Raw genomic sequence first — 11,322 nt, 5'->3', positions numbered from 1 at the left:
GCTCTCCTTCTTTGGAGGTTTTTAAGCAGAGGCTAGATGGCCCTCTGACAGCCATGCTGATTCTGTGAACTCAGGCAGACCAAAAGAAGGGAGGGCAGGAAGGGTTGCATCAGTGCGTAGTTCTCGTGGCCCTTTCTTACATGCCCTGGGAAGTGCTGCTGATGGCCACTTTGGGTTCAGGAAGGAATTGTTCTCCAGGCCAGTTTGGCCGGAGATCCTGGAGGTTTTTTCATCTTCTGGGCATGGAACGGGAGTCACTGGGGGTGGATGGGGGAAGTAGTTGTGAATTTCCTGCATTGTGCAGGGGGTTGGACTAGATGACCCTGGAGATCCCTTCCAGCTCTATGATTCTATCTGGTTCTATCTATAGCTCTTGTTAGTTGCTAGTTTTGTGGTACATCCCCCCCACTTTGAGGCGATAGGGGATGGTGGACAAGCTAACTTGTCAGCTCTTAAGTCAGTTGTCAGAGTCCACATTGCCACCGTCACTCCTCCCGTCTTGTCAACCCGTCGTAATTTGTAAAAGAAATTGAGGCACGTCCCAGTAAACAAGCAATTCGCCAAACTAGGTATATGAGACGGTAAAACCGAAATGTGGACTGTGAACTAGGTCTATTGAATGTTGCTACAACTTGGAATGTCATATATTCCACGGATGAACAGTTATGCGCAAACTGATAAAAGGGGGGGGGACCCCGACACACCCTCCTGTGTGATCGTGATTGTCCAGAGTAAAAATAATCGCGTCAGAACCGGACCAGTTTAAACCACTCTCAGCACGCCGTCTGAACGTACCCTATGATACCCCAGGGCAATGCTGTACTGACTGCAAAGTCACCCCTGAACAGCCATAAATCTATGCAGAAGGTACCATAAAATCCAATGATAAAAAGTGAACGCGGCATGCAATGTGGAGGGTACCATAAAAACTGATGATCAAAGGAAGTGAAAGCAGCATGCAATGTAGAGGGAAATTTCTGTTCCAACGTGGGTTTCGTAAAACAACAGAGGGTAAAGCCAATGCATAATTGACCCTAGTGTGGATTTGGTAAAACAACGGAGCGAATGCTGGATGCAGAATGGGCCTGTGTGAACTGGTAAAATCCAGTTGGAAAGTGCATTGAAAGTGAATTATTTAGTGTGTGTAATTACAGCCCGTGAGTACCTCCCAAAGCTGCCTGAAGGAAGAGCAGGATAAGACCCTTCCCAGTTATTAAGAGTTTGACGCTCCTACTTCATGTAGTGGGAAAGCATGTTACTTTCCCGGTGGGAAGTGTTAGCCGACAAACGGAAGGTCCACGCGTAAGATCAAAAGCTGAGAGAGATCTACACAGCATCAAAGAAAAGCCTGCAATGGGCCATTCCAGCCAGATGGTGGCAGTGGTGCACTGCGACTGAGAAAAATGCCGACTAAAGAATGCTGCCGGAACATGTCTGATGCTTACAGCTGACCAAACTCCCTGTCGACTGCGAAGCGTGTGTGATTAAAAATTGATATATGTTGTCCTCCCTTACCCCCATCATTGTTAGTCCCGTGTAAATCGCTCAGAGCTCTGCAAGGATTGAGCGATCAATAAAATCGAAAGATTATTATATTATATTATTATTACTCTGGAACCTCTCGATATGTGTGAACACGGAAATACATGTAATTCCAGCATCGTGCATGATTGGAAACAGAATTGTTGTTGTTGTTTGCAAGTATGTGTGTGTTTGCATGTACCAAAGCTAGAAAATATGCATGTTGCCGTATTCACACAAAATGGTGGCATATCTAGAGGATAGTGTGTAGTGCAGTCTTCTGGTACGCAAAGTAGGAATGCCAAGAATCATAACAACTGAAAAGGGCTAGGGTGAGGTTGCCATTTTCATTACTCCAAGATCAGACTAACCTTACCTCTTTTTTGAAAAAGTTACTACCTTGCTGGATCAGGGCAAAGCTGGAGACATAGTTTATCATGATTTTGATAAGGTTCCGCATAATATTCTTGTTGACAAGTTGGTAAAATGTGGTTTGGTGGTTTGATTACTGTTAGGTGGATCATCCTGTTAGAGAAGAGTGACAAGTGGAGTACCTCAAGGATCTGTCCTGGGAACATCTTTATCATTGATTTGGACGAAGGGATAGGGGGAATGCTTATTACATTTGCAGATGATACTAAATTGGGAGGGGTAGCAAATATGGAAGAAGACAGAGTCAGGATACAGGATGATCTTGACAGGCGGAAAACTGGGCTAAAACAAATAAAATTAATATCAATGGAGATAAATGTAAAGTTCTGCATTTATGTAGGAAAAATCAATTGCATAATTATATGATGGGGGAGACTTGTCTTGGTAGTAGCATGTGCAAAAAGGATCTAGGGGTCTTAGTAGACGATACACTAAACATGAGTTGGCAGTGTGATGTGGTAGCTAAAAAGGCAAATGCCATTTTGGGCTGTATCTACAGAGGTATAGTGTCCAGATCATGTGAAGTGATGGTATCGCTTTGCTCTGGTTAGACCTCACCTAGAGTATTGTGTTCAGTTTTGGGCACCACAATTTAAGAAGGATTTAGAGAAGCTGGAACGTGGCCAGAGGAGGGCAACAAAGATGGTGAGGGGTCTGGAGACCAAGTCCTATGAGGAAAGGCTGAAGGAGCTGGGTATGTTTAACCTGGAGAGGAAATGACTGAGAGGTGATATGATAACCATCTTCAAGTACTTGAAGGGCTGTTATATGGAGTGGAGTTATTTTCGAGCGGTTCCTCGGTGGAACAGGCTTCCTCGGGAGGTGGTGGGCTCTCCTTCTTTGGATGTTTTTAAGGAGAGGCTAGATGGCCATCTGACAGCAATGCTGATTCTGTGAACTTGGGCAGATCACGAGACGGGAGGGCAGGAAGGGTTGCCTCAGTGCTTAGTTCTCGTGGCCCTTTCTTACATGCCCAGGGAAATGCTGATTGCCACTTTGGGTTCAGGAAGCAATTTTTCTCTAGGCCAGTTTGGCCGGGGATCCTGGAGGATTTTTCATCTTCTGGGCATGGAACGGGAGTCACTGGGGTGGGTGGGGGAAGTAGTTGTGAATTTTGTGCATTGTGCAGGGGGTTGGACTAGATGACCCTGGAGATCCCTTCCAGCTCTATGATTCCATCTGGTTCTATCTATAGCTCTTGTTAGCCTGCAAGCCTATGGTGTTTTTATGGACTGTGTTACACTGTTACCTGATGAAGTGCGCTGGCAACGGACTGTGCTTGAAACTGACATGCTGAGAACGCCCGGTGAGGGTACCTACCGAAGACTGTGTTCTTACAATGTTTGCTACTCCAAAGGTGTTCCCGTGTCTATTGCACGCCATAGATCAACGCACGTGGTCGCAGAAAGCACAAAACGCCATTTCAAACCAGCCACATGGCTGCCTACACCAAGAGCCCCTTCCCCCTCCCCCGCATCTATGAAGCTACACGCACTCACAACGACCCTGCATTCAACCTGGCCGCATGGACATGAGTCACCCATCTGCATACGAATATCCCTCACCCAGGTATCTTGATTGAGTTAGCAACTAGTTTTCAAAACGCCCTCCAGTTTCCTGGAACACCCAGAAAATGTACAGTAGCCAATCGTTAACCTCTTGGCTATGACAGAACCAGAGTGTCATAGGGGAGGGCATTTGGACCCAGCTCCTCTTCTAGGCCCCTTTGATATAATCAGGAGCGCACCCATAGCTAGCTCTCTTACTTCTGGACTCTTCAACCCCCCCTTCGCACCCTAACTACGTCCTCTACAGAACCTACTTCCCCCCTCAAGTCCAGCTTGCTATCCCGTACCCTCCCCATCCTTCTTTACGCTCTAGAATTGCGCAGCTAGAGTCTTTTTGGCACGTGGTCTTGGCTGGCCTGAGTCCCTTCGCCATTCTCTTCTAACTTTCTCCCCACCATTACCCCTTCACTGGAAGTTTGGAGCCACGCAGTTGCAGCTAGGTAATTATTACCCAGAGCATCAACCATCATTTTCCTGCAAATATAACTGTGCTGTATTTAATCTACCTTAATTCCTTAGTCTCGTGTGCATGTGAATGTTGTGTGTAATTGAGTGAATTGTACCAGTAAACTATTGTTATTATTAAGGAAGTCTGCCTCAGTCGTTCATTGGGAGCCTCGGAAACAGTGCCATCCTCCGTAAACATAGACGGATGTATCCCGATAATTATAACTGTACCGATTGTTCCTCTTAAAGAGCAATTCGGCTAACATTAGTTGCTAGTTTTGTGGTACATTCCCCACACTTTGAGGAGATAGGGGATGGGGGACAAGCTAACTTGTCAGCTCCTGTCAGTTGTCAGAGTCCACATTGCCACCGTTACTCCTCCTGTCTTGTCAACCCAGTAAACAAGCAATTTGCCAAACTATATGAGACGTAAAACCGAAACGTGGACTGTGAATGTTGCTACAACTTGGAATGTCATAGATGTTGTCTTCCACCTAGTGGTGAAAACAAACATCTTAACACAGGGAGTTCTTGACACCAAGGCCATAGCAACACTACAAACTTGTGTTGGATTGATACAAGTTTGTGTCATGGTTTTCCTCCTAAAAATCCTCGGAACTGCAGCAATGTGAGACTGCTGAGGATTTTTATTTTAGAGATACCAAGCCAACCCTTACAGTACACTGCAGAGAGGGAATCACTGTTAAACTCACTGAATTCTGTTGTGGAGCCAAACCACAGAGGACTTGAGCAAGTGGGATTTCTCATTAATTTCAGGGAGAGAACATGGCATGCAGTGGCTTCCAGTTTGGTGTCATGGTTAAGAGCATTGGACTCTAATCTGGAGAACTGGGTTTGATTCCCCACTCCTTCACATGCAGCCAACTGGGTGATCTTTGGTCAGTCTCAGTTCTCTCAGAGCTGTTCTCACAAGAGTTTTCTCAGAGCTCTCTCAGCCCCACCTACCTCACAGGGTGTCTGTTGTGGGGAGAAGAAGGGATGGAGATTGTAAGCCACTCTGAGACTTTGAGTGAAAGGTGGGGTATAAATCCAACTCTTCTTCTTCCTCTTCCTCCTCCTCCTCAACCACCGCCTCCTCCATCTTCTCCTTCCTCCTCCTCCTCCTTCCAAACACTTGCACAGGGAATGTGAATTTTCACTCTCTCTTTTTGCTTTCCCTCCTATTTGTATCTGGATACAGAAAACATCATATGTGAAGTAAAGATGACTCTAGCTGGGATGACTATGGCTAGCCTGAAGAAACTTAGATTTTTTAAATGTCGGGACCCATTACAGGCACATTCCTAAATTTCTCATCATGTGACTACCCTATGCTTGCAAATTGTTCAGGTGCTACAGTCATACACACCAGAAGGCTACCACCCAGGCATACATCCTTATGATGCACACAATCACCTTGTTGTGTGAACAATACATATCTTAACCATGCATGTAAAACTCTGGTATGCAAAAACTGTTCACTGGATATTTCAGGGGGGTTCATGCATACATACCAAGGGTGTAGAGGTAAAGGTTCCCTTGCTCGAAAGCCAGTCGAGTCCGACTCTAGGGTTGCGGTGCTCATCTCCGTTTCCAAGCCAAAGAGCCAGCGCTGTCCGAAGACGTTTCCATGGTCATGTGGCCAGCATGACTAAACACCAAGGCGCACGGAACGCTGTTACCTTCCCACCAAAGTGGTACCTCTTTATCTACTTGCAATTTCTTGCTTTCGGACTGCTAGGTTGGCAGGAGCTGGAACTAGAGACGGGAGCTCACTCCATCATGCGGCATACCAGGTCTCGAACTGCTGAACTACTGACCTTCCACAGCCTGCAGTTCAGCGTCTTAACCACTTGAGCCACCGCAGCACCAAGGGTGTACCCTAGTGGTAAATACATGCACTGCCCCTGAATTGGGAGGATTACAGGCCATGTATGCTCCTGTTATGCGCGGTTCATAGGCTTGTGGTATGTACAGCTGTAACATCAGAAAACGGTTACAGTGGAACAATTCCATTGAAAAACATTGGAGTTTGAAGTGATGAAAGTTTAGTTTTGTGACTAAGTCCAAAGTATGACAGTTCTTTCTGATACGAAAGTCAGAAGTCGATGTGGCCATCGACACAATGAACATAAGCGTGTTTTAGATTGTTGGCTTGATTGAAACAGCCTGTGTTCTGTCCTTCTTTGCAAGTCTCTCTTCGTCCCGTGCTTCAGGACTTTACATCTGAACTGTAGGCTACCTGCATTCAATAATGGAAGACTACCTCTGTTCAGGGGCTGCGGTGGCTCAAGTGGTTAAGATGCTGAGCTGCAGACCGGAAGGTCGGTAGTTCAGCAGTTCGAGACCTGAGTGCCATATGACGGCATGAGCTCATGTCTCTGGTCCCTGCTCCTGCCAACCTAGCAGTTCGAACGCAAGCAATTGCAAGTAGATAAATAGGTACCGCTTCGGTGGGAAGGTAACAGCGCTCCGTGCCCCTCGGCATCTAGTCATGCCAGCCACATGACCACGGAAACGTCTTCGGGCAGCGCTGGCTCTTCGGCTTGGAAACAGAGATGAGCACCGCATCCCTAGAGTCGGATTCGACTGGCTTCTGAGCAAGGGAAACCTTTACCGTACCTCCATTCAACAAAATGTAAAAAAGCCACACAGTTCAAACATCATATACAGAGATTCTGGTGGGTCGCCATGTTGGTCTTAAGTAACAGAACAAAGTTTGAATCCAAAGTTTGAAGCATTTCCTTCCCTTGTTTAGGAAGCCATGAATTGGAACAGATGCAGCTCATTTTGGAAACCATCCCAGTTTACCGAGAAGAGGACAAGGAGGAGCTGCTCAAAGTGATGCCGACGTTTGTCAACAGCACCTGGGAAGTGAAGAAACCTTTGCGGAAATTGCTTCCTGAAGTTGACTCCAAAGGTATTGTGGGTTTTGTGTTCGGTGCGATACTGGGTTTGGTTTCATTGGTGGCAACTGGGGAGGCCGCCTTTTCAGTGGCAGCCATACTTGCCTGCCCACGATGGGCAAACCCCTGCCCTTGACCCCAATCTCCCACCCTTGACAAACTGAGGAGTGGGGAAGGATGGCCAGAAAATGGCCTCGATCGTGACATTTCCACATGAACAAACAAGAATCAGGCCCCTTGGTCCATCAAAGTCAGTATTGTCTACACAGACCGGCAGTGGCTCTCCAAGGTCTCAGGCTGAGGCCTTTCACATCACCTGAGAGCCAGTTTGGTGTAGTGTTTAGGAGCGCAGACTCTAATCTGGGAGAACTGGGTTTGTTTCCCCCACTCCTCCACATGCAGCTGCTGGTGTGACCTTGGGTCAATTACAAGTTGTTTCAGAACTGTTCTCACATGAGCAGTCCTCGAGAGAGCTCTCTCAGCCCCACCTACCTCCCAGGGTGTGTGTTGTGGGGAGGGGGAGGGAAAGGGGATTGTAAGCCACTCTGAGACTCCTTCAGGTAGTTAAAGGCATGGATAAATCCAGTCTCCCCCCTCCTCCTTCTCCTCCTCCTTCTTCCACCTGGTACTTTTAGCTGGAGGTGCCGGGGATTGAACCTGGGACCTTCTGCCTGCAAAGCAGATGCTCTACCGCCGAGCCACAGCCCGGCCCGTGTCTCTTTGTTTCCCTCTCTCTACCATTCCTCCTGTCCTAATCTTAAGAGAACTTATCTACCATGCATGCTGTCATTCCAAATCAGGCACGTCTCTCACATTAAACGTAACAAGACTTGTGCTTTTGAATCGAGGGCAATTATACGGGATAATCATATAGGAGCAGAGCTGAAAGGTTAAGTTGTTTGGTTGCAGCTGTGACTGATGTCATCGAGCATGTAGCCCTTCCTTCTGGGAACAAGGGCAGCTCTTGCTCCCGTCTCGCTGACCTGATTATTTGTCTGCCACTCGCAGCCATTGATTTTCTAGAGAAGATATTGACGTTCAATCCCATGGACCGGCTGACTGCAGAGATCGGCCTGCAGCATCCTTACATGAGCCCGTACTACTGTCCTGAGGACGAGCCGGTTTCACAGCATCCTTTCCGGATAGAGGACGAGATTGACGATATTTTGCTCATGGAAGCCAGCCAAAGCCAGATGTCCAACTGGGACAGGTATTGTATCTGCTGTGTATGGTCCTCATTCAGTACAAACACAGAATGTGAAATGGGTGAAAATTCTAATTTCTGAAAACCTCAAGTTCCATGGGGTGGGGTGGGGTGGGGTGGGGGAACACTTTGCAAATTTATTGGCATTATAACAGCTCAAGGCGCTCTGAACTCCATGACAATGGATAGAAGCGGGAAAGTGTACTGAATGAGATTTTCAGTGCCAGGGCAGGGTTGAAGTGGGCACAACTGCTCACTGACCCTTCATATGAGTTGCAGAACCAGAATTGTGCCCAATAGTAAAGCATGTAACCAGTTTATGTAAAATTCCACCCTGATTGCAAAATCTGTATTACGCCATCTGTACTGGATGCAGAATTGAGTTTTACATAGCATAGAACCTGGATTGCCAAAATGTAACCCCGGTGTCTAATACTGTTGCTAACGATATTGTTTATTTTAGTAGTTGTAGCCAACGTTCCCTCTAAGCTGTGGAGTCTTGTGAGCAAAAGTTCTACTTTGTGAGCTACTGGCATTAAAGTTGTGAGCGAGTGATCTGACTGCTGCGTTAAATTAGTTTGCTCTGGAGCTATCCTTCCTGAGCGAAGACAAAAATTGTGTGAGCCGGAGGCTAAAGATCTGTGAGCTAGCTCACTCTAACTCACCTTAGAGGGAACACTGGTTGTAACTGTAATATATGACCACCAGGGCACGTGGCACTTTAGTAAATGAATACAGTGTGCCTTGGCAAACATAAAGTCTCTGCCCTCATTCAACTTGCAGCCTCCTGACACTGCATTCCGTACTGTTTTGGCAGGACAACCGTAGTGGATGGGATGGGTCAGTGGGGCTGCAGAAATCAGAGGGAGGTGGAAAAGATCTGTTTTTTTTAAAAAGGAGAGCTTCACTTGTGGAATGCCACGCAGGGTAGCTTGGATCCAGACCTGTTATTATTATTAGCCTAGCTGGCCAATGGGAATAGGTGACTTAAGATCTGAAACTTTTCATTATCTCTCTAACATTCTGGGCACGTAGGTATCAAGTGAGTTTGTCCTCCGATCTGGAGTGGCGGCACGAGAAGTGCCCCGATGTGGAGGAGGTGCAGCGGGACCCCCGAGCAGGATCGGAATCCATTGCCGAGGAAGCCCAAGTGGACCCGCGCAAATATTCCCAGAGCAGCTCGGAGAGGTTCCTGGAGCAGTCGCATTCCTCGATGGACCGAGCGTTCGAGGGGGATTACGGACGATCCTGTGATTACAAAGTGGGGTCTCCGTCCTACTTAGACAAGCTTCTGTGGAGAGACAATAAGCTCCACCATTACTCGGAACCCAAGCTTATCTTGGACTTGTCCCACTGGAAAAGAGCCTCGATCGCACCCGCAGAGGAGTTAGCTTTGGAAGAGGAACCATCCAACCTTTTCCTGGAGATAGCGCAGTGGGTGACGAGTACCCAGACGGGACTCGAATGCCCCGACCCCCTTCCAGAGATTCGAGAACGGAGCCTTCCATCTTCTCCTCAGCACCTCCACAAAGAACCCAAGGAGGTCAACAGCGAGAGCGACCCTCAGTTTGACTTGGACGTCTTCATTTCCAGGGCGTTAAAACTTTGCACGAAACCAGAGGATCTGCCGGACAACAAGCTGAAAGATATCAATGGTGCTTGTATAGCAGAACACCCTAAAGAGATTGTACAGACAGAGGCGTATCATAAAGAGAGGTGGTAGAAGAACTGGGCTTCTGATCCTCACGGCGTAGCTCTTTACCAGTCCTTCCAATGACACACCAGGTATCCAATGCCGAATAGCGATCAAGGTTTGATCATGCAGGAAACACATCATCTCCTTATCAGATACATTGCAATGCCTTTATGTTAAGGGCGAGCACAAACCGAGAACCCTTTTCTTGGCATCCTAGGAAGTAAAAGGAATCAAAAGGCCGGAATGAAATTTTAGCAGGGTTTTTGCTGCCTTAACAATCTTGCCTTGTACCTTCTGGGACAGATTTCGATCGTCATTCACCAGGGCAGAATAGCCCTGGACGCACAGTATACTAAACTCTTCACATTGATAGAAAAGAGTTAAATTAACTTTGTTTTCAGATTCATAAGCTTGAGGTATCTCCCTTTAAGAGAGCCAGGCATTCTTCTTTTTAGTGATATTTGCAAACAATTCCTGAGATCCCAAAGCATTTCATACCTCTTTCCCCCCCAGTCATTCTTTCCAATTCCCTTGCAAGGTTAGAACAGTATTATTATCCCCAGGTAGTGCAGATAGAATACTGAGACAAGCCTGGCTTTCCTTTCTGTTAGTTCGTGGCTTAGCTGTTAATCGAACTGGAGGCCTCTAGCTCTTAATACTTGATTATTACCCTCATGCTTCCTCAGTTCTCTGCCCCAAGCTTTGCAGGTTGCAGACTTCTTGGAACCAGGAGATTTGTAAAAACCCACTACAGTTCCAATAAATATTGTATGGAGAAAGGGTTGCCAGGCAACCGGTGGGAGGGTTATGGGGGACAGTGTCCCAGGAGCAAAATTAAAAAGAAAAATAAGGCCTCATCTGATTACAGGATTCCTGGCAATTCCTAGAACTACCTGGAAGTGACAAGGGTAGCTCTAGGAATCGCTAGAAACCTTGTGGTAGTCTTGCTCTATAGTAATTTTACCATAGGTTCCTGGCAATTCCTAGAGGTACCCTTGTCACTTCTGGGTAGCTCTAGGAATTGCCGGGAACCGTATGGTCAGAAGTTCTTGGAAGCAAATAAGGGCTTATTTTTCTTTTTAACTTTTCTCCCCAGAATGATTGCCTCCCCACCTGCATTTGGCCCCAGTGTCCACCTACTAATCAGGTGAGCATCGACGGGCTAGGGCTGAAATTATCTGGGGATCTGCCCCAGTAAGCTGGCAAATGGGAACACCAGTGGCCGCACTTAGACACCATGATGAAATGTGCTTTATGAACCATGGTTTAAAGAAACCTCAGTGGATTTTGTAGACAGCCCAATAAATTAGAATTTCTTGTTTGGAGCTGAACCAGGATTTCAAACTAGGGTTTGTAGCTCGATAGTTAACCCCAGTCAATACTAACTGTGGTTTGTTGTGGCATCCACATTCATTCACAAAGAACAGTTAGTTAAGAAGCACCCCTTCCCAAAGCTGCCTGGCCATAGAGATGGCAAACAGGGAAGAAGTCCTTCCTGAAGGGAAGTGGGCAAGAAACAAACCCACTGTGGTTTATGTATGTTAGCCG

The 11,322-nt window shown here is 46.9% G+C and overlaps 1 protein-coding gene across 1 annotated transcript in view; it reads left to right on the top strand.

Moving 5' to 3' along the window:
* The window catches only part of MAPK4 (mitogen-activated protein kinase 4), an 84,926-nt gene extending 74,859 nt beyond the window's left edge, over nt 1-10,067 (top strand). The window contains exons 3-5 of the mRNA XM_015425027.1: nt 6,727-6,888; nt 7,883-8,084; nt 9,114-10,067. Coding sequence (XP_015280513.1) covers nt 6,727-6,888; nt 7,883-8,084; nt 9,114-9,801 — 1,052 coding nt within the window. The 3' untranslated portion in view covers nt 9,802-10,067. The remainder of the gene's footprint in view (nt 1-6,726; nt 6,889-7,882; nt 8,085-9,113) is intronic.
* The last annotated feature ends 1,255 nt before the right edge of the window (nt 10,068-11,322 follow it).

The sequence above is a fragment of the Gekko japonicus genome, unplaced genomic scaffold (genome assembly GCF_001447785.1).
Source record: "Gekko japonicus isolate JY-2015 unplaced genomic scaffold, Gekko_japonicus_V1.1 scaffold2383, whole genome shotgun sequence".
Taxonomy (NCBI): domain Eukaryota; kingdom Metazoa; phylum Chordata; class Lepidosauria; order Squamata; family Gekkonidae; genus Gekko; species Gekko japonicus.
Note: the sequence above shows the minus strand (reverse complement) of the source record. Positions and strands in the feature narration are given on the sequence as shown.